The sequence below is a fragment of the Marmota monax genome, unplaced genomic scaffold, assembly GCF_021218885.2.
Source record: "Marmota monax isolate L192 unplaced genomic scaffold, Marmota_monax_Labrador192_F-V1.1 WCK01_AAM20220418_F8-fsc01032, whole genome shotgun sequence".
Classification (NCBI taxonomy): Eukaryota; Metazoa; Chordata; class Mammalia; order Rodentia; family Sciuridae; genus Marmota; species Marmota monax.
Window position 1 is genome coordinate 59083 of NW_026693087.1, and position 24839 is coordinate 83921.

General features: G+C 32.5%; 1 protein-coding gene across 8 annotated transcripts in view; it reads right to left on the minus strand.

Moving 5' to 3' along the window:
• Positions 1-3539: 3539 nt before the first annotated feature.
• The window catches only part of LOC124099596 (ankyrin repeat domain-containing protein 26), a 39898-nt gene continuing 18598 nt past the window's right edge, over positions 3540-24839 (minus strand). For 3 of the 8 annotated variants that reach the window (XM_046454744.2, XM_046454743.2, XM_046454742.2), the window contains 4 exons: positions 17293-18225; positions 11271-11544; positions 10391-10561; positions 3540-5528 (listed from right to left, as the gene is read on the minus strand). In XM_046454744.2, coding sequence (XP_046310700.1) covers positions 11425-11544; positions 17293-18225 — 1053 coding nt within the window. In that variant the 3' untranslated portion in view covers positions 3540-5528; positions 10391-10561; positions 11271-11424. Of the gene's footprint in view, positions 5529-10390; positions 10562-11270; positions 11545-17292; positions 18226-22206; positions 22392-24285; positions 24488-24839 lie in introns of those variants that run through there. The other 5 variants (XM_046454745.2, XM_046454746.2, XM_046454749.2 and 2 more) reach the window with 4 other exon arrangements.

The window sequence follows — 24839 nt, forward strand, 5'->3', positions numbered from 1 at the left end:
TTTCATATACTAATTTGACATAGAGTCTCATTGTTACTTAGGGCCTTCCTAAATTGTTGCAACTGGCCCTGAATTTGTGCTCTGATTCAGCCTCCCAAGTAAAATCATTTGGAAAATAGCAGCACAATTCACAATAGCAAGACTGTGGAACCAACCTAGATGCCCTTCAACAGACGAATGGATAAAAAAAAAAAATGTGGCATTTATACACAATGGAGTATTATTCTGCATTAAAAATGACAAAATCATAGAATTTGCAGGGAAATGGATGGCATTAGAGCAGATTATGCTAAGTGAAGCTGGCCAATCCCTAAAAAAACAAATGCCAAATATCTTCTTTGATATAAGGAGAATAACTAAGATCAGAGTAGGGACAAAGAGCATGAGAAGAAGATTAACATTAAACAGGGATGAGAGGTGGGAGGGAAAGGGAAAGAGAAGGGAAATTGCATGGAAATGGAAGGAGACCCTCAGGGTTATACAAAATTACATACAAGAGGAAGTGAGGGGAAAGGGGAAAATAGTACAAGGGGGAGAAATGAATGACAGTAGAGGGGGTAGAGAGAGAAGAGGGGAAGGGAGGGGAGGGGAGGGGGGATAGTAGAGGATAGGAAAGGCAGCAGAATACAACAGACACTAGTATGGCAATATGTAAATCAATGGATGTGTAACTGATATGATTCTGCAATCTGTATATGGGGTAAAAATGGGAGTTCATAACCCACTTGAATCAAAGTGTGAAATATGATATGTCAAGAACTATGTAATGTTTTGAACAGCCAACAATAAAAAATTAAAAATATCATTTGGAAAAATGTACATGTCAATCTCCTGAACTTTTTGTTTGTTAAATTATCTTTACTGGACTGTGGTTATTTTCTTTATCAATACTAGTGTTAAAGTTTCGCTTGCCTTATTTTTTTTCCTTTATTTAAGGTTGAGAAGCTTGGCACAGTGCCTCATGCCCTTAATCCCAGCATGGTAGAGGTGGAAGGAAGCGGAGCATCCTAAGTTGGAAGCCAGCCTGGGCACTTAGTGTCTCAAAATTAAAAGTGGTCATTTAAAAAGGATGGTGTGTACAGCTCAGTGGTGGAGTACCCCTGGGTTCCATCCCCAGTACTGGGGGTCAGGGAGATTGAGAACCACAAATTTAATGATCATTTGTATTTTCAATTATACATTTGATAGATTTATCCCTAATATTTAATTTATTGTCATTCATTTTTCATTGTTTAGTATTTCTTAATACTTTTAAAACTGTAGTTTTTGACAATCTTGTTTCTTAACAGAAACACTAAGAAACCTCATTTTCTAGGCCCCACAGATTTTACAGGATAGCATGGCTCTGTGTTGTGGCTTTTCTTGGGGTGCTCCTTGAACTAGTTTGCCTTTGGTTGAGAATTTTAGTTTCAAACTTCTCTCTCCTGGTGGCTGCACATAGGGGAAGATCTTCACCAGCAAGCCCAGTTAAGTATTTAAGGGCTTTGTCGCCCTTGCTGTGGACACACTCTCTCCAGACACTTAGCTTTCTAGGAAGAAAGCTGTGGATTTCTATCAAAAGTACATAAACTTTTCTTCCACCTGGTGTCTGCACTGTAGGTTCTTTGACGTTCAATGGTTTTTCCTTTTTTCAATGTGACTAATTATCACAATATGCCACCAGGTCTGTGTCACAGTAGACAGAAAACAGTTCCCTAAAAATCCAGAATATTGGAGCTACCTTCTCCTCCTCTGACGCCAAAAGGGGAAAACTGAGAATTGGGCAGTTTCTCCTGATCATACTAGTGTGTCAATTTAGGGGAAAAGCTGATCTGTGAGAAAGGCAAAAGTTTTCCTTTACCATTTAGTGAGGCTGTTCTTGGTTTTGCCCTCTATCTCCAGTTCTTATTAGTTTTACTACAACTATTTGGCTGGGTATTGAGGCTGTTTATATACATTTATGTGTGGTTGTGGGAAAGAGAAATCATTTGTATAGCTGTTTTTGTGGAGTCTAAACTCCCTTCAGCCACTTTGGAGTTCTTGTTATTCGAAGTGGAAATGTTCCATTGATGAATGAGTAATTGTAAAATTAAGTGCATGGAATTAAGTGTAGATGTGTTAAAAGTAAAATTCAATGGTAACTTTGGGAAAAGTAATTCTTGGAGTTATGCAGGAAGAGAAAAACACAAGAGTGAGATTCACAAATGAATGGAAGACTAGGGATATGGCTTAGGGTAGAGCATAATCTGGATTAGATCGGAATATCATCAATCAATCAATCAAATAATTAAAAACTGATTTTAATTTAGCGTTTGCATACCCCCCTTTTGAAAGACATTGTATCTAAGTGGAATAATGGAGAATAATCTTTGTTCTTCTTTAACTGTATTTTTCAATCTTTACATAATGACCATATGTAAAACTTTGAACATTTTAAAAATTACATATGTAACACCAAAAATGCTAAAAAATGTATTATGTAATAAATTCATAAAAATTTAATCTACAGTCACCTTGAAAATTTCTTCCTGATTTATTAGATAAACTGAGTATTAATTTTCTTATTTTAATGATAAAACAGGGCTGGGGTTGTTTTTCAGTGTTAGATAATTTTTCTAGCATGGTTGAGGCACTGTTGTTGATACTCAGCACCACATATAAATAAATAAATAAAATAAAGGCCTATCAACAATAAATAATAATATTTTTTAAAAGATAACAGAATAAGTTTCAAGGGCAGATATGCAAAGTACTTATTAATATTGAAATGGTGAATTCAATAACAAAACCTGAGGGCAAATTCAGAAAATATTCTTATTTCATAAACTGAATTGTACAGAACGTCTGTAGAAGAATGATGTGGTGCATATGAAGTGTGTTGTGCATACAAAAGTAAAAACATACATGCAGGTCACCACTGAAGTTTCACAGCATTAGAGGAACATTGGATCAACAAATCAAGACTAAAAACAGAATGTAGCTTGTTTTGGCAAATAAAGTGTTTCTGTTGTTGTTTTCTTTTGCCACGCTGAGATTTGTCCTCAGGCTTCATATGTGCTATACACGTACTCTACCACTGAGCCTCACCCCCTTACCCTGAAAATATAGTTTTATTGGAATTCCATCAGGCATTCAATTATTGTATATTGCAGATTTTAGGCTATGACCACAGAGAACTTCTGGTCCACAAAGCCTAAAGTCTTCATGATGTGCTCCTCTAAAGAAATATTTTGCAAATTCCATTGGTATTAATTTTAATATCACCAAATATATTGACATATTGGTGGAACAGGGATCCCTATGTGCAATCTACCAGCAGCATTCAGGTTAATTTGAGAGTCAAATATTTGAGCATTTATCCACTGGTTATGAAAATTAAAATCTAATTATCACAACTGAAGAAAAATCTATAGAACTACTACTGAAATACACCATTCAAAAATTAAAATCAAAGATATCATGAATAGCCCAGAAATGCTCAGGAACCATCCCAGATTAAAAAAAAAAAAAAAAAAAAAAAAAAAACCCACAGAAGAAACAAGACCACTGGACACAGTGAATAATTGATATTAAAATTTCCCAAAATTGGATTTATTTTGGTTCAAAGACAATTGTTAAAATAACTGTCAAATTTTGAATAAGATTTGTAGAGTAGATATTCACAATATAATTTACTTATTTTGATCATTGCACCATAGTTACAGAGATAATATCTCATTTTTAGAAAATGTGAGGTTTTTTTTATTTACAAATAAAAAGACATTGTGTGCATCTTGCAAATGGTTCAGAGATAAAAACTGTTATGTACCTAGACTTATCTGGAAATGAAGAATAACATTTGGGGAATGCTTCTTATGAATTCCTTTCACTACTGTCTTAAATCTTCTATAAATCTGAGATTATCAAAATAGAACATTTCTGAAAGAAAAATAAATTTTTAAAATATTAACAAGTAACAGCAAACACAATAAAATAAACCATGAATCTGTATAGGTATAATAAATGAACAAATTTAGTGGTGAATGATACACTTTTATATTTATATTAATATTTATAGTCTCAAACTATCTTCACACAAATAATAATTACAAAGTAAAATTCTGCAAATACCACATTAATGACCAATATTAACATCAGCAGTAATGAGGATATTATAGGTCACATTATGTGATTCAAAGTGAAAATCATAGAATTGATTTCTGTGGTACTCTTGCCAAAAACATGTAATCTAGCTCCAATCATAAAGAAACCAGAGAATCCATTTTAAGCACATTCTACAAGCTTTCCCCCTGAAAAATTCAAGGTCATGAAGGTTAAGAAAAGACTAAGGAATATTTCAATCAGAAGGCATCTATAAAATAAAACAATTAAATTCATTTCATGCCTCTGAATGAAATATTTTTTTTTATAAAGAACAATGTTAGGCTACTAGAAAAACATGAAAATAATCTGAGGATTAAGTGGTCCAAGGCATTATGATAGAATGTACAAGTGTTGATTTGAGAAACAGAATTTGCTTAATGTGTGTGTGTGTGTTTTTTTTTTTTTTTTGCTTTTTTTCTTTATACAATCTTGGAAAATACTAGTGAAGTTGCAGGTTCTAATGCAAAGTACTTTTTCCCACTGAAGCATTTTAAAATGAATTGTTAACATATGCCACCTTTCTTGATAGGTTTAGCATTTCCTACAAGTCAGAACATGCTAGATAACAATATAACCTTCATAAAGAAACTGATATAATTAACAACTATGCTGTTACCTGTTAATATTTGAAAAATATATTCATAATAAATGAATGCTGAATTGTAGTTATCTAGCATGTTCTGACTTGTACAAAATACTAAAAATATCATAAATGATAGCATATGTAAGCAATTCAATTTAAAATGCTTCAGCAGACAAAAGTACTTTATATCAGAACCTGTAAATTTACTATTATTTCCCAAGATTGTATAAACAAATAGAAAAGGGGAAAAAAGATAAAACACTAAGCAAATATTCTTATTAGAAAAATTATTAAGTCAGTGCCTCAAATATAAATTTAAAGATGGCAGTATAATAATTGCAATACATTAATCCATTAGTGAATATAGTAACCAGCATGTAAAAATAATGTTGCCTAATTCTCTGGACCCATATTCAGTGATATAATATAAATAATCCATCATTAATGTGATATTTAGATCTACCAAATTAGTGTTGACTTGGTTGCTGAATTGAACTTAAATGCTAACATTTAGATAGTCTGAAAACACATCTCAATAAAAACTGGTTTGCACTTTCACTTCAAATTTTCTTACAGATATAATTTTCATATTTTGATAATTTCATCATATATATGTTACACACATCCATTTCAATAAATTATTTACATCATACATTTCATAAATAATTTAAATATTATATTAACAGTCTGAAAAACACAATATTAGCTTTCATATTTTTTTCTTAAAATCTCTGTATATCCTTATGATGTTTCCAAAAGTAGATCTTGTCTTGTCTTATTAGTAATTCTTAAGGCAGATGCTCCCATGGTCAGGATTCAAATTCTGCAGCAAGTGAAGAAAAAAAGAATTATATTTTTTTCTCAAACATTTTATAAGTATAAATCAGTGAAGAAGTTTAGAACTTTTCATTGTTTATAAGAAGAAAAAAAGATATGTCCACGATACAAAATCACTATGGAATGCAGTACACCTATATTTTCATACACAGTTGTCATTATGACTGAGTATCAGAGCTTTGGGTTTTCCACCCCTTATGCATAAATTTGACAACCATATGCTAGGGTATTCTGGCAAGAACTGGGATGACAACATGGAGATGATAATGGACACCTCTCAACAGTCATATACTATAGCTTCAAAAGCAGAAAATCAAGCAATTTCCATACAGAGTCATTGGCATTAGGACAAGGATAAAACATGATACTACTGGAACACTTAAAAGGGACTTCTGTCCCAAATTTGTGTCAGTGTTTGAGGTCCTTAAATGGAAGTGATACATGAGTTAACACCTGAAGTAAAAGGAGAAATTGTGAGAGAAAGGGAAGAGGTGCATGCAGACATGGAGATGAGAAAGAAAACTTGTGGAATCACAGTGGTCTAGTGTCACTAGAATCTAGAGCAAAGTGGCAGTAAAGCAAGTGAGATGAGATAGGCTGAGTAACCTGACAAAAATCCAGTTGATTTGGATATTTTAATTTTTGGCTAAGAAATTTCATACTTTTCTTGAGGCAAATGTAAACTAATGACAGAGTCATGACAGGGTATTTTAAATGTGTAACTGTTACTAAGTCAGTCTGGGCTTTTGGCCATAAACCACAGAAAATGGGTGATGCCATTTTTCCCATAAAAGCATGTCAGTGTATAGGCTGACAGTTTCATAGTGGGGCAGAAGTGGGGAAAAAGCAGTTTCACACTAAGGTTTTAATTTGTTGATATTCAAAATTGGAAAAAAATACATAGCTCTTTAATTGTAATTGATTTCAGAAGTTATGCCCAGCAGTTTTTAAACATTTAGCTCATTATAGATGTGCACTTGATGAGATATGTGGTAAATTCTTCCAACTCTTATATAAATATCACCATGTAGAGTATTCTTTGTATAAAACTCTTCTCTTACTAATTCCCCAAATAGGGTCTAAAATATATTACTGAACATAGTAAGTATGTTGTAGTGATAACAATAAGGTGGTGTCTAATGCCTTTACACATTTGATGTGAAAACAAATGATTTTGACTGACAAAATTCCCATTCCTGTCTTTATGTTCTTTTTTAAAGAAAATTATTTTAAACAAAATTTTTTTACTGGTGCATTTGACTATATATAATAGATGAATTAATTATGACATATTCACAGATGCACATAAAATAATTTGATCACTCTTCCTCTCTAGTAGTTTTTTCCTCGCCTTCTCCCTTCACCTTTGAAGGCATTCTGCAGTGATTACGGAGACATATCTTTGTATCGTGATGAAAGAGTTTAAAAAACACTCTTCTATTCAGGCTAGCATGATATGGCAAACTAATGTTCCACAAGGAAATGTAGAACTATTACATTAAGTTTTAAATAAACTAGCTTATGCATAAGTAAAAAAGAAACATCACTTTCTCCCAGAAATACACTGGAAAAAGAGTTGCCTCCCAAATCCCCTTTGCATTGTGTCTACATTCATACACAATTTATCATTGTTTTGTAAATGGTAAATTATCTCATTTTTTTCTGGTAAGAACTAATAAGAACAACTTATACTTGCATCATGAATAATAATTAACTTTCATTCTCTTTTTCTAAATAGTCATCCAATTTCATGACTCTGAAGCACTTCAAACCCGATTCTCTCATTTTTTCAGAAAGATATTCATGTAAGCTAAGAAACTGAAAAAAACATATATTAGCTATTAAATTAAATTGTAATTTATGTATTAAAATTATTTCTTTCTGTCATAACTATTTAACTTCAGCATTGTTTTATAAAGCTTAGATTTGTTCTCCTGTGATTTTTTAGGTAAAAATGCCAAATAAAAGAATAAGGTTGAGGCCACATTTAACATAGATATGCATGGCTTTACTATATGTTAAGAAGTTCATCAAAACACCATTGAAGCAGGGTGTGATAGCACATGCCTGTAATCACAGTGGCTTAAGAGGCTGAGACAGGACAGTCTTGAGTTCAAAGCTAGCCTCAGCAACCGTGAGGCCTAAGCAACTCACTGAGACTCTGTCTCTAAATAAAACATGAATAAGTTTGGGGATGTGGCTCAGTGGTCAAGTGTTCCTGAGTACATTCCCTGGAACAAAGAAACAAACAACCAAAAAAAAAAACAAAAAAAAAACCACCATGGAAGCTCTAAACCAAGGTGCAATGAAAGCAAGATGGTATCTTTTATTTGTTCATTTTCAAGCAGATATTTCATTATTGTAATAATACCCCTGATAAAAATGTCAAATATTATAGAAATATCTTCAAATGGGTTCAAAATAGCTGGACATTGGTTTTCTTATCAGCTCTTAAAATATAGTTCATCATTGTTGGACTAATATTTGACATCAAATGAAGTCTTAGTATGAAGGAAATCACCTGGTTGTACCAAAGGGCTCCTGTTACACAATGCAACTCTAACCCTAACCTAACCCTAACCCTAACCCAACCCAAGCCAGGTAGTTGGGGACAGCACTCAGTGTGGAATAGTGAAATGAATCTGATCAAATTTTTTTGTGAATCCATATGAAAATATCACAGTGAATTTCACCTTCATGTGTATTCATAATGCATAATTTAAAAAAAAAAAACCTTAAAAACTACAAATAAGTATAAGATCAGTAGAGCAGAAGAAAGAGAACACAGGGAGGAAGAAGGGGAGATAAAGTGGAAGTACTGGTCACTGAATGAGAGCACATTATATTTCATGCTTGTTTAATTATTTCAAAATTAACCTCAATATTATTTATTTCTAAATGCACTTTCAAAATTTTCATCAAATCCTAAAAAACAAATGCCAAATATCTTCTTTGATATAAGGAGAGTAACTAAGAACAGAGTAGGGACGAAGAGCATGAGAAGAAGATTAACATTAAACAGGGATGAGAGGTGGGAGGGAAAGGGAGAGAGAAGGGAAATTGCATGGAAATGGAAGGAGACCCTCAGGGTTATACAAAAGTACATACAAGAGGAAGTGAGGGGAAAGGGAAAAATAATACAAGGGGGAGAAATGAATGATAGTAGAGGGTGTAGAGAGAGAAGAGGGGAGGGGAGGGGAGGGGGGATAGTAGAGGATAGGAAAGGCAGCAGAATACAACAGACACTAGTATGGCAATATGTAAATCAATGGATGTGTAACCGATGTGATTCTGCAATCTGTATATGGGGTAAAAATGGGAGTTCATAACCCACTTGAATCAAAGTGTGAAATATGATATATCAAGAACTATGTAATGTTTTGAACAACCAACAATAAAAAATTTAAAAAAAATTCATCAAATAAAAGAATAATTTAAATTTTCCATAAGAGTAAGTAGAGGGATTGTTGCTCGGTGGTAGAGTACTTGCGTACACATGTGAGGCACTGGGTTCAATCCTCAGCACCACATAAAATAAAGAAAATAAAAGTATTGTTCATCTATAACTAAAAAAAATATTTTAAAAGAGAGTAGGTAGAAATTCTCCATATGTGGGCACAACACTGAAAAGAATCAGAACAGAAACAGTGTATGCAATTATGGGTTTGTAATTTCTCTAAAGAAGTGTACATATTTCTAGGGGGCTTCAAACTTCCAATTAAAGCAATGTTGGTGGAAGAGAGACAGAAATCAGCAATGTATGACTTTGCAAGTAACCATGCTGGCCTTCTTGAAAGACTCTCCTTGGAAGATTCTTGAGGATGCCATTAGAAATATTGATATTTCTTTAAAATATAAATATAAATATAGATGATGTACATCTTAGTTTATTTGACTACCAAAGCCATTTTACTATGTCAAAGTATATTAAATCATCATGGTTTCCTTAAACATATGCAACTAGAAAATTTTAGTAAAGCTAGAAACATTCATATTTAGTGAACCAGTTCAAGGACTTAAAGAATGTTCCTTGAAGATACTGTCAAGCATTTATTACCATCATATGTATATTCTACCTATTACCTAGATAAATTAAGCATTTGACACTGAGACAATTCAGAGCAACAGCCACTGGTTCAGAACAAGATAGCTGAGTGGGTGATCAAGATAGATTAAAGCTGCTGCCTAGAAAGTTGGCCCATGAATTTGTTACCAGGGCTTCAGGAGACTGCCCGTTCATTCTGACATTCACAGGCCCCAACACTGATAATCAGAAGATTTTTAACCACTTTGCAGGTTATACTTCCCATCATCACAAGTATTACAAGGTAGAAAGGAAAAACTATATAGAACATTTTGTCTCTAGATACCATGTAAGGATAATATTTAAAAATTAAAAATCAGTTAATCTGTCAGGTGTCAGTATGTGCTCAGAGTGTAGGTATAGCAACACTGGACACTTAAGGTTTCAGTTATAATCTTTCAAAAATCGTGAAACTTGTTCATGTTTCCATGTAGAAGCAGTTTTGTCACAATATAACTATGTGAATCACAAAACTTCAAAAATACTTAACTAAAAGTCTAATAGACCAGATTATATATAGGAGAACACTAAGGGAAGAAAGCTTGATAGTTTACCTTCAGATGTAAAATGCAAAGGTGGGTGAAAGATAAACTTCCTAGATTAATATTTCAAGAGTACATTCATTTCCTAACATTACTTCCACAAATTATAGGGTCTAGTTAGCTTTTGCATGCTACCGATCTCATCATCCTGTCTCAAAGTTATGCAGTAGACACAAACTAAGGAGACTAAGTTGCTCTCTTTCAGTCTAGGTTTTGACATACTTGTGGAATTTGGATTGTTCTATATGGAAGTGCCTATATTCTTTCAGTTGAATTTCTTAGAATTTTCAGTTCAGTTTCCAGATGGCTAATTCTGAGTTCCATCTGACTTCTTATTGAAGTAAAATCAGTCTTTCTGAACTGGTGTGTAATTTCCGGAGCTGCTCCTTGTGTCTAAAGAAAATAAAGAGAATATATTTTAAAAATAACTAGAACCCAAATAATTATTATGTAGTTATTTTATTTAGTTCTGAGTCAAAAATTCAGACAGCAATTTTAAATGTGAAGAAAAAAATATTAGACTGTAAACTTCTGTCATCAGTATCAATTACATTAAATCGGAACCAATAATAATTGAGTTCTTCCTCTCCCCCTTTCCCTCTTCATTCCTTGCCCTCCTCCTCCTCCTTTCTACTGCGAATGGAACCCAGAGTGTTGCACAGGCTAGGCTATCTGCCATTGATCTGTGCTCACAGTAATGAATCATTCTCATGTTAGCACTCAGATCATCCGACAATTTAAAGAATAATAGAATCAATTCAAAATATGAAAGTTGAAAACTTTAACTTAACAATTCAAAAGTATGTTATATTTCTGCATCACATTTTTTTCTCCTTACAGTCTTACTTATACCCACTATTATCAAATATCCAACAGTTATCTGATGAAAATTATTACTCAGATCAAATTAGCTGAAAGAATGATGTAAATTGAGGTATTTGAAGGGGCATCAAATGTCTTCCTTCTCTTAGAAATCTACACAACATCTTTCCTCAAGAGATATAGAAAACACCTATAATGCATATATCCAAAATTCAGTTTACAATGAAATGAATTAAAGCAAATTGCAGATAAGTAAGATAGCCTGTAAAATCATAAATACTTGTTTTTGCTTCTCCTCTAAATCCCATCTTGCTTGATGTTCAATGTCACATTCCCACCGTACTCCTTGGCCTCGTTCTACTCGAGTGCTCCGTGTGTGCCTTGGAAAGTTTATTACATTTTCTTCCAACTTCTTTTGATTCCTTTCTATTTTTTCAAATGTATCTTGTATACTTTTTATAAAAAAACAAGTTCTGCATAAAACATTCATAGTTTGTTCTCAAACGTAAATGCTTTGAAGATGCATTGTTCGTCTTTGGAGTAAGATCATCCATCTGCATGAATAAAAGAAGTATGAAAAAACACAATATGAAAATAAGATACTGAAAATATTCGACACAAACTCAAACAACAAATTTTACATAAATTCAATTGCAACAAAACATAATCTATACCAGCATTATGAAGAGCAGATTAAGTTTCTATAATAAGGTATATTAGCTTTTCAGTTGGTAAGGATTACACATTTATAAATCCCAATTCTGGCTACATAATAAATGTTGAGGAAATCTATATAGAAGATGATTTTTCCCATACTGAATTTACTATTGGATTAAGTGAATTTAATTTTATATTTTGTCACTGAAATATAGTTAGAATAAAAGTCTTAACAGGCCAATCTACTAACAAAAATATTGATTGATATCAAATAGTAATTTTGTTAAAACAACTATTAGGCATTAATGTTTTCCATTCATTCTAGAATAGGTGTGGATATCAGATATTACTCTCACTTTGGGAGAATTTATATCTCAACAAGATAATCACTATGCAAACACTGTTGGTGACAGAAAAGTCAGAGAAAGTGCATGAAAAATAAAAATTTTATGTGATCTCTGAATAAACATGATCAAGTGAATAAAAATAGACAAGTCAGAAAGTACAGCATGAATAAGACAGAGATATGGTACAATCGGCACAATTCATGAAGACCACAAAGAGGCAGGGTAATAAAAGCATGTCCAAATATTAACTTGTAAATAGATGCCCCCAGCCATGTAGTACTGGAGTTGTCAAGAGGTGGAAGCATTTTATGGTTTAGCAACTAATAACTGGCTAAGTGACATAGTCATAAAACAAAATTCTACTAGACAACAGAAAGAAATAAAATAGTGATGCTTACTATAATGCAGAGGATCCCTGAAAAAAGTATTCTAAGTCAATGAAACTGGTACAAAAGAAAAGACCTACTGTTGTATAAATTCACTTGTATGAAATATTCATTACAGAGTAATTTTAGAGTTAGAACTATAAGCCAACTTCCAAAGAAGATTTCCAAAAAGCAAAAGTTAATATCAAGAATCAGCAAATGGTGGCTGGTAGTTCAGTGGTAGAGTGCTTGCTTAGCATGTGTGCAGCTCTTGGTTTGATCCTCAGCACCACACATGAATGAATAAAGATAATGTGTCCATCTACAAATAAAAATATTTTTTAAAAGCATCAATATGGGGCTGGGGCTGGGGCTGTAGCTCAGTGGTAGAGTGCTTGCCTTCCATGTGTGAGGAATTGGGTTTGATCCTCACAACCACATAAAAATAAAGATATTGTGGTCTATACACAACTAATTTTTTTAAAGGATCAATAAATGGGTTGGTATCAAACTAAAAAACTTTTTCACAGCAAAGGAAACCATCAAGAATTATGAACAGAGAGCATTCAAAATGTGAGAAAATCTTTGCCATGTGCACCTCAGATAGAACATTAATCACCAGGATGTACAAATAATTCAATTTTTTTAACACCAAAAGAACACCAACCAATAATGCAATCAATAAATGGGCAAAGGAACTGAAAAGGCACTTCCCAGAAGAACATATGCAAATGGTCAGAAAATATATGAAAAAAAAAAAAATTCAACATCTCTAGCAATTAGAGAAATGCAAATGCCACACTGATATTCCATCTCACTCAGGTCAGAATGGCCAACTGAAAAGAATAAAATAATGATAAATGTTGGTGACAGTGTGGGGAAAATGTTCACTTACACAATTGCTGATGGGACTGCAAATTGGTGCAATCACTCTGGAAAGCGGTATGGAGAGTCCTCAGAAATTTTGGAATGTAACCGCCATTTGACCCACTTATCCCACTCCTTGATTTACACACAAAATCCTTAAAATCATCAAACTACAGTGACACAGCCACAACAATGTCTAAAGTGGCTCAAATCACAATATTGAAGCTATGAAACCAACCAAGGTACCCTTCAATAGATGAACAGATTAAAAAATGTGTCATGTACATAGGATGGAATATTAATAAGCTGTGAGAAAGAATGAAATTATGGCATTTGCCAGTAAATGGATGGAACTGGAGATTATCATCCTAAGTGAAATAAGCCAATCCTCCAAATCCAAAGGCTGGAAGTTCTCTTTCATAAGTGAATGCTAACACACAGTAAGGAATGTGGGAAAAAAGAATAGAAGTTCATTGAATTAAGACAAAAGGAATGAAAATGAAAATGGAAACAGAAAGACAGTAGAATAAATCTGAAACAACTTTCGTATATTCACATGTGAATACATGACCAGTGTAACTCCACATTATGTACAAATATAAAAATGTGAAGTTATAATCTATGAATGTAAATATTCAAATACAGTCTACTGTCATATATATCTAAAAAGAACAATAAAGAAACAGCATACTACAGGGACATAGCCACATCAATGTTTATCGCAGCACAATTCACAATAGCTAGACTGTGGAGCCAACCTAGATGCCCTTCAATGGATGAATGGATAAAAATGTGGAATATATACTCAATGGAATATTACTCAGCACTAAAAATAATAAGACCATGGCAATTGCAGGGAAATGAATGGCATTAGAGCAGATTATGCTAAGTGAAGTTAGCCAATCCCCAGAAAAACAAATGCCCAGTGTCTTCTCTGATATAAGGGGGGTGACTCAAAATGGGGAAGAGAGGAAGAGCATGGGAAGAAGATTACCTCTACACAGAGAAGAGGGGTGGGAGGGAAAAGGAGGGAGAAAGGGAATTGCATGGATGGTGGAAGGAGACCTTCACTGTTATACAAAATACATGTATGAAGATGTGAGAAAAAAAATAATAGAGTTACCTTAGATTAATTAGAGAGAAGTGATGGGAAGGGAGGGGAAGGCTGGGGAGATAGGAAGGATAGTAGAGTAAAACGGACATTATTATTACCATGTGTATATATGTGAATGCATGGCCAATGTGATTCTGCAACCTGTATACTCAGAAAAATGAGATATTTTATCCCATGTGATTCAAATGTATGATATGTCAAGGTCATTTTATCATCATGTGTAACTAATTAAAACAAATTTAAAAATCACATAAAAATAAAATAGAGTCTTGCCTAAAGTTAAAAAATAAATAAATAAATAAATAAATTAAAAGTCCTATTGTTTACATTTGTAAATTACTAAAATAATATACTGGTAGTTTTCTAGGACTTTGGACGTGTAGGGATTAGAAAACTGACAGCTAAGAGGTTCCAGGTTTCTTTTCAAGAACATGAAAATGTTCTAAAATTTACTGTGTAAATGGTTACATAACTCTTTTAATGTACTAAGAGACACTGTATTTTACATGTTATATGGGCGAATTCGACGTCAGGTGCATTACATATATCATAAAAAATGACTTAAGAGATGTACTGTAAAAAACTTAGCTAACATTTTTCATTGTCTAGTTTGGATATCAGTCCAGACATAATACAAATATTTATATGCTTCATAATGTATCTAAAATAAATGAAAATAAAAGAAATAGCCTAAGTTTTTCAATAATTAAACTAAAACCTAAAACATATCTGTATTTTGAGAAAAGCATAAAAATTTTGTACACATTTTTAAAGTCAATTTAGTAATTACTTGCAGATTTTGAATAGATGCACAAAAATGAAGTAAAAATAACAAATTTTCCTGAAGCATTCTATTAAATAGTACCTCTAGTTTAGTTTTCCTTGTTGTACCATGGAAGTAGAGACAGCATGAAAAGCTGCTGGGTTACAGAAAAAAGTCTCAGCTTTCATCAGACTAGATATTTTAATGAAAGATGCTGATTTTGTAAGAGAAAAATTCTAAAAGAAAATTTTAAGTGTAAGAAATAAGTGCAGTATAAAGATCCTCAAATATAAGAAAATCAATTATAATGAAAATATAAAGAAAGCTGTTCATTGAAATTAGTATCCCAGAATAACTTTTATTACTTAAGCAGGTGTTGATTTACAGATGACATGTTCAATTTTCTACATACTTGTCATTTGTCTTAGTTTCTTCATTAAATCCTGTCTTTATATTTTAAATTTATGTGAAAATGTGCTAAATCTTCTAGAGAAGCCTCTGATACATGTTGTAGTTTCAGGGTACCAGCTGGCTGTTTTTCAAGATGTCTCACAACTACCTGATATTTCTGTTAATGATTTTGTTACTCAGTTCACTTTAAAAATTTATTATTATTATTATTGTTATTATTATTACTATTGTTGTTGTTGTTATTATTATTATATAATGATTTTTACTCTGAAAAAATATCACTACATACAGCAGTAAGCTGCTGTTTATTTCTGAATTCCCTTAAGAAAATAGAAGATTGTGTACTCCTGCTTAGTCACTATCACATTCCTTACACAACAGGGTGAGCTCTGTATCTCTACATACTGCCCTTGATAAAGTTGCAATGTTTAACAAACTACTGAAATCTCAATCAAATATGGTTACACAGGTCTCATTGGTAGTGGTGAATTCTACAGAGGTTATTATCCCTCTCTTATTAGAGACTCAAATTAATACCCCACATCCTCACATCTTTAAAGCTTTGCTAAAATAATTCCAATATACTTTCACAAAGAATAAAGGAGATGCTAGGTAACCTGGTCTCCACCTCACTGCCTGTCCACATCTCCTAGATTTCTCACTGGTCCTCACACCACTCCTGCTTTACATAAACCCTGCCACCCTCATTAGTCTGGACATGGGGGTTCAGTGCCAAATTAATGAATTTTAGATGGCTACAATTATCTTTGTACTGAAAGTCACTATATAATAGGAATTAGGCCATTAAATGAAGAAAACTATTAGCAAGTTATCATGAATATATGCATCAAATTACAGATGAAATCAACTGTGGTTTTGCTGCAATTCATCACATTAGTCCCAATTTATGATAATGACAAATAGATGCTTTTAAAGAGGTGGACAAGACATGAATGAAAACAAAAAATATCAGGACAGTTATTTTCAGATTTATGTTAAACTTAAATGACTAAAAATAAATTTACCAACTAGAAAGAAATATAGAAAAATATACTGAAGAAAGTCTATTACAAAATACAGCATCTACATTTCAGTTCAACTGGAAAATCTGGAATGAACTGTAAAAGTAACTAATTTATTTGAAACTAGGTATGAGCATTTCCATTATTTGTTTCATTGTGATCTTCAAGTATAGCAACAAGAAGACATTAAAATTGTTATTCAGTAATGGGATGTACCTCATTGGTAGAACATGTGTTTAGCATGTGCAAACTTTGGGTTGAATTAATAGCACCAAAATTAGATATTGTTTCAGCATTATTGAGACCATATTACTAATGACAGCATATAAACCTACAAAAAAAAATCTTAACTCAACCTCTTAAATCTTTATAAGAAACAATTTCTTAAATTGAAGGGTCAGGCCCAAGTTTTAAAAATTTCCTCCTTTTTAAATATTAAAATCCATTTTAACTAAGTCTTTTGTGTTTAGTTGACACATGAGTACCTATAGTTATTTAAAAATATGTACACAGTGTGTAAGAATCAGAGCAGGGAAATTGGAATACTTAGTACTTCAAACACAGATTGGTTGTACTGCAAATGAGGTTTAAGTTATTTTTGCTGGACAACAGGTTGTAGTTCTGTGTTGATACAGAAACACATTCATAATATCTACATTTTTATATTCATCAAGAATCAACATTTAGCCATAAGCAGATATCACTTTGAGTATTCCTTTGAAGACTCTTTATACAGATATCTTGTTTGATACTTACTTCTTCTGCTTTCTCCTTTCCATATTGATCCAGTTGATCTTTTAAATGATTAGTTTCATTGATTAATTCCAAATATTTGTTTTCCAGCATGAGACGACATCTGTCATTCCGAGCTTGAAGTTTTTTTATAACATCATAAAATTGGGTTTGGACAATAATAAGTCCATTTATTTTATTTTCACCTTTGTTCTGATAGTCATGCAATTGGTCTTCATGCAATGGAGTTTCTCTTTGTAGTTTAGATACCTTCTCTTTAGAAGCTTCCTGCTTTCTGAGGTGTTCATTCCTTTTTCTTTGTTCATTTTGATACCTGTATTCCATCTCCTTCAGTTGGCACTGTCTTTGTTTTAGGTGTCTGTTTACTTGATCTGTATCCAAAGTCATTACTCTTGACTGATGCAGCTCGTTTTCTAGGTCACTTGTTTTTACTTCAGACTTTGGAACCTGTTGGGAAGGAATCTCACTACTAATGTTTAGGTTAGATACATCAATATTCTTTTTTTCCTGTGAACTAAAGTCTTTATCTCTGCCTCTCTGGAAAGCAAGTTCTAGATTTCTTTTTGGTGTTGGACTTTCACCTTGATGGGGTGGAGCAGGACCAGATCTGGCAGGGTGAGATTTGACATCTGTTTCTGGTCTTTCTGTGCTTTGTTTTTCACTCTCAGGTGTGAAATTTTGCAATGTACTCTCAACTTTCCAAATACCCAACTGTTCATTGTCCTGGAATATTTCCATATGTGTTTCCTCATTCAATTTTTGTGTCCATGGAAGGCTGGTATTCTTTTCTCTTAAAATTTCAGTATTCTCAAAGCACTTCTTTTCCTGGTTCTGATATTTTACTGTGTCCATTCCCAGTCTCTTCATAGAGACCTCATCCTTCTTCTTGTGATAGTTATGCAATAGCTTGTTCTCTGTCCCATCACTAGGAGAAACCTAAATAAAACCAAGGATACATTTAGCTAGCACTCGATAAAATGATGTTTCATAATTTTCACTGAAATTAAAGAAAAACCTGTATATTTATATGGTGAAAGGGTTTCAATAAATAGATACCCACTGAAGAAAAATTAGATGTAAACTTCTGAGCTTATAAAAATACAAATTCCCAAGAGTTCAAAAGTAATTCAAGAAGATGGACCTATAAGAGTAAAAGAAAATTACAACTTAAAGAATGTAAGAACTTCCAGGTTCAGGGGCTCATGCTTGTAATACCAGTGTCTCAGGAGACTGAGGAAGGAGGATCACAGGTTCAAAGCCAGTCTTCAGCAATTCAGTGAGACCCTGACTCATTCATAAATAAATAAATAAATAAAAGGCTGAGGATGCATCTCAGTGGTTGAGCACCCTGGTTCAATTCCTGGTTATAAAAAAGAAAAAAAAAATTAAGGATTGAAAAAAATCTGCATTATACCAGAATGAAAGAATAGATTAAGTGATTAGTTAGTTTGCCAATGTAAAAAAAAAAATAACTTTGCAGAACAGAAGAGAAGCGACAGAGAAAACCCCACACATATAGTTATCTAATACTAGACAAACACACTATAAAACATGCATTGGGGAAAGGATAGGTTCCTCAACCAATTGTGCTGGGAAAACTGAAAACCCATATATCATAGGAGAAATTTAACCCCTATTTCTCAAAAACAAAGTGGATCAAGGACCTAGATAATAGATAAAAGACCCTAGACCTATTACAAGACTAGACAGGCCCAGCATGCCATCTTGTCATTGTAGGAACTGAATTCTTCAAAAAGACACTAAAACACAAGAAGTAAAATAAAGAATCAATAAATGGGGTGGTATCTTTACAGCAAAGGAAACCATCAAGAATGTGAGTAGACAGCCTATAGAATGGGAGAAAATCTTTGTCACTGATATGTCAGATAGATCATTAATCTCCAGAATATATAAACAACTCAAAAAATAACTCACAAACAAAAAAATAACCCAATCAATAAATGAACAAAAAACTGAGCAGGCACTTCAAAGAAAAATATGTACAAACAGTTAACAAGTACATGAAAAAAATGTTCAACATCTTTACCAATTAGAAAAATGAAAACTAAAACTACACTGAGATATAAAGAATGCAAGTAACAATAAATGTTGGTGAGAATGTGGGGAAAAGATTCACTCATACATTGCACCAAGCAATTTTTCAGAAAATCAGTATATAGATTTCTCACAAAACCTGGAATGGAATGACCATTTGACCCAGTTATTCTGCTCCTCAGTGTATACTCCAATGATACTAGAGTGACACAGCCACATAAATATTTATAGCAGCTCTTCACAAAAGTTAAGCTGTGGAACCAACCTAGGTGCCTTTCAACACATGGAAGGATAAAGACAATCTGTCATATGTACACAATGGATTCAGCCATGAAGAATGAAATTATGGCATTTGCTGGCAAATGAATGGAACTCGACACTGTCATGCCAAGTGAAATAATCCAGTCCTCCAAATCCAAAGTCTGAATATTCTCCTTAACATATAGTTACTAACACACATAAGGGTGGAGGATAAAAGAATAGAAGTTTGTTGGTTAGACAAAAGTGAATAAAGGGCTGAGAGAGGAGGGGAATATAGTAGAATGAATCTGACATTACATTCCTATGTTCACATATGAGTACATGACCAGAAAAACTCTACATAGAAGAAGTTATATGCTATGTATGTGTAATACACCAAAAGAACTCTATTGTAATGTATACCTAAAAACAATAAATAAAAATTACAATTCACTATTTCTCATGTTGATCCACTTTTAGGATCATATGATCTACCCTTTAAACAGTTAAAAAGTCCAAATATTTTATTATGTACCTATCTGTTGGGATGGCTTCAGTGGCAAATAAAAGAAGATTTAACTTTAAGAAGAATAAGTTTGCAATCTGACACCTCATGTATTCAACCAGACCATAGTAAGAGCCTTAGCTCTACATCTACTGAGACATACAAAAGTTCTCCAAGGTCTTTTCCTAAAAATATTCCTAGCATATTCTGTTTTCTAACATTTTGTAGCTGGGAATGAGAATTGCATCTATTGATAAATGATAAATGTAGGAACAGCATTAAACACATGATCTATATCAATGAACAATGTATCACAATTCTGAAAAGGAGCACAAGGCTAAAAACATAGGCAAATTGCATGATTTTTCTCCAAGTCTTTTTGCCTCTGCTTCTAGTGCTCATCCACAAAGCCAGTTACTTCTGTCCTATGAATGGATAAACACCAAAGAAGGCCTGTGTTTCAAAATACAAATGACAAATAAGGCAAAATGTGTAAGGCTCTACTCAGAAAATCCTGAGATTTATACTCAGTAGCATTTGTTTCATCTCAGTGAAGATTGAAACATGAGTCAATATAAAATAAAGGAAATAAACAGATCTTATGTATTAGGAACAAATACTTACCAGTAATTTATTTCTAAGAACATATTATGGTACGTCATTTTTTCCAAAGGAATTTTGTACTGAAGTAGGAGATTACTTGAAGCAAAGTGTTTGTTTCTCTTCTCAAAAGTGAGAAAATAATTTACAAAACCAGAGTATTTGCTGGTCCCATTTTTCCTCCTTACTTAACAATGGGAGTAGTAATGCACATTAATATAACAAGAGAGCAAAGTGACTTCCCCAAACTAGAAGATCTACTATTAGAAGCAAGGGTTTTGAGATCATAGAAAAATCACCTATTCCTCTGGAAAATATTAAAAAAGTCTTTTCTCTTTATAAGGCTACTCTGAAAGTCGTCATGGGACTGCTGCAGAGAAATACAGTTGAATTAAGAACATTACTTAATTCAATGGGACAAAAATTGCACCCCTCACCTCCAAAATATGTACATTGTGGTTATAAATATATGGATTTAAAACCCTCTATACTTTCCCATGATTAATAGATTTACGGTTTAACTATGTTACACACACACACACACACACACACACACTCACTCACTCACTCACTCATTTGAAAACAGAAGAAAATAATTCAGGAAACATTTCGTTTCTGCACATTTCTATCTCTTTTTGTTTGCAAAGATGTGTTACTGAAATTTCATATTGTAAATTCTGGCATTATGTTCTCATGGAAATTGTCTGTAGGTTTCATTTTGTTCTGCTAAAATCTACAAATTTATTTCAGCAACGTTTTGGCTGTATATCAGCAGGTGACAGAAGTCTAAAAGCTTAATTTAAGAGTGGGATCTTCAAGATTGAAAAAATAATTCCAAAAGGTAGATTTATTCTTTATGAGTAAATGTCTTACATTTCAATTGCACAAATGACAGATAAATTTGGGTGAGTGAAAACACTTCTTAAAATCAGACAGAAATGCAATTGTGAAACACTTTTAAAAAAATGTTTTAAATAGCTGCATAGCTATTTAGTTTGTATTTTAACATAAAACACCTAAATTTGTATTTATGTCAGTGATTAAACTAAACTTCTTCATTCAGAAAACAAATGCTGAACAACTACCAGATGCTAAGTTTTGCTGTAACTAGTTTTTTCATAAATATTATCATTTTAGAGTCAGATAACATTGTGTTTTTTTTCTGGTTTGTCAGATCTTTTTTTTTATTTTTTTTAATTGCCAAATAATGAACATTGTGTTTTAAATCAAAATAATAGTTCACACCCCACATACCCATGCTTTGGGAAACAGCAGACTGCATATAAATGGAGGTCCTATAAGTCTGTGTTTCCTGGCACTTTGGGAGATGTCTGAAGTGTGTGGAAGTACACACACATGATGACTGTATGTTGGTGAAATTGCCAAACAGCACATTCCTCAGACCACAATGCCATAATTAAGTGAAACATGGCCACATACAATAAGTTAAAGGGATTTTATCAATAATTCAAATGAAATATAGTAAAAATTTGAAACTTTACTGAATGTTTATTTACCTGATTAAAATGATTTCTTTCAGTCTCCAATTCTGTATCTATTGTACAAACAGAGATTTCAGCTTGCTTTCTCACTTGATCCTCTTTGTTGTATTCTGCTTCTTTTTCTTTTAATGGGTTTTTATTTTTTTTCATGTAACATATCATCATTTTCTCTCTTCACCTCATCTTCTTTTAAGGTATATCTGAAGTTAATATGGATGCCTTTTAACTGATTTTTGCCAAAAACCAAAAATGTCTTTTTATGTTCTGGCTCTTTGTATGCTGATTTAGTATCTTAATAAAAATTCTATGTTCTCTGAAGCTTTTCTAGTTTAACATTTTAAATTTCTCCTTTAATCTTGTGTAAAACATACATAATTGAAAGTCAATAATAAAAGATTGCTTTGTTATTTGATAAGTTTTTGTTACTAGCAAATATTTTAGATACCACAGAAAAGGAATTTAGAAATGATTTGGTAAATTGACAAGTTTAAGGTAATTTTTTTTGCACAATCAGAGCCTCCCCAGTTAAAAAGATAATTTCATGTCAAATAAGTTTTAAAGACATTGTTTATATACAAACTTATGAATTCAGTAGTAATATCATTTATCTTCATAAAATATGTCAGGTATGCCTATAATTGGCTTACAGTGTAACAGCATATTCAGACATTCTTTTTTCAATATGTGTCTTTTGGGGCTGGGGCTGTAGAACAGTGGTAGAGTGTTTGCCTAGCAAGGGTAAGGTGATAGGTTCAATCCTTAGCACCACATATAAATAAAATAAATATATAAAAAATATGTATCTTTTGTATTACTATAACCCCGAACTGGGATAAATAATCTAATACCTGTTATTATACTTTTTATGTTTCTTTTGTGGTAACACTCTCAACTTACCTTTTTGATCATTATGTATTTTACAAAAAACTCAAAATCCATTTTTGAACAAGATGGGACCTAATATTTAATCCAATAATGAAGAGTAATGTTCTTCAACAGATGAATGGATACAAAAAAAAAATATGATGTGTGTGTATGTGTGTGCACACACAATGGAATATAAGACATAATAAAAATAAATTTATGTCAACATATAGTCTACTGTCATGTATACCTAAAAAACATAAAACGTATATGTCCTTTCAATATAGAAATATGAACAAATTTATGAATGAGAATGAATTTGAATAAAAAAATAATCTGTTTTCATTTCATTTTTTAATGAATGTTAATGTTAGAAGTGTAGCCAAGGGTCTAGTTCAGCACTAGCACATCACACTAGTAACACAAAACCCTGAGTTTGATCCCCAAAATCAGCCTAAAAATTATAAATGTATAATAACATGTTTCAGGGCAGTGAAAAATGCCTCATTGGTGGAATACAAACTTTCTTGAGAGAAATTTAAAAATCCTGTAATTTTTTTAAAGTTTCCCAACTTTAACCAAATAACTCTTTATTGATTTTTTTTTCAAAATTAAACAGAAATATAGAAAGTTATTATTTTTTCTTTTATTCTCATCCCCAACTTTGGTACCAGGGATTGAACGCACAGAAGCTAAATCCCTTAGCTACATCCCAAGGGTCTTTTTCATTTTTTTTTTTTTTTTTTTTGGAGACAGGGTCTCATTAATTTGCTTAGGACATTGCTGCTATGTTGATGAGGATTATTTTGAACTTTTGATCTTCCTATCTTTGTCTCCCAAGCTGCTGGAATTATAGGCACATGCCATGGTATCTGAGTAGGAAATGATTTTTTTTATAAATGATATTTCTTGAAATATTAATTGTAATAAAAAGTTTAAAATATAAACAAGTAACAATCCCAAATTATTTTTGTTAAATAAATAGATTACTAGCAGATGGGCTTCCATAGAGCCATTAAAATTGTGACAGGGAAAAATATGAACTTATTTTTAGAAGTAATCACATTTAATAATATGCTATCATATTTGTAAGAATTTTATAATTTATTCAAGTTTTCTCCCTTGCAAAGTGCTAACAGATGAGGCAGTAGTTACAAAAATTTTGTCCTTCTTATTTTACTGGATTAAAGGAAAAGATTCCACTCCTTCTTTCAATCTAGGATATAATACCTCAAATTGTGGAGTTGTTGTTTCAATTCTATATTTTCTTGCTTAAACTCTGATACCCTCTTTTTTAGCTCATGAATCTCATTTTCCAGTTGTGCATTTTTTTTAACATGTAGTGAACACTGTGTGCAGTGACTTTTTTTGCTTTTTATTATTCTTTGAAGTGATAGAACTGCCTTCTGGGTTTTCGACAGGCTAACAGAATCTGTCAGAAAAAAGAAGATAGGAATAAAATATATGACTAATTTAAATATATGAATGCTGTATATTTCACACGCATTATTTATACACTAAAGCAATGAGTGCATAAAACACGTGACACAATATGCTGAACTCTGAAGATATAGCAGATGAGATTAGACCCCTATTGTTCTTTAGCTTAAAGTCTAATGGAGAAGACAGACACACAAAAAAACAGATCATTATAATTTTAGACAGATGATATTAGAAAAGAGGTTTGTGATCTAATACATAAATCTGATCTATAGAAAAGATTCCCTGAGGAAAACGAAAATACACTGAGAAATGAACAGAAAGCAGAATGTGAAGAACATTAT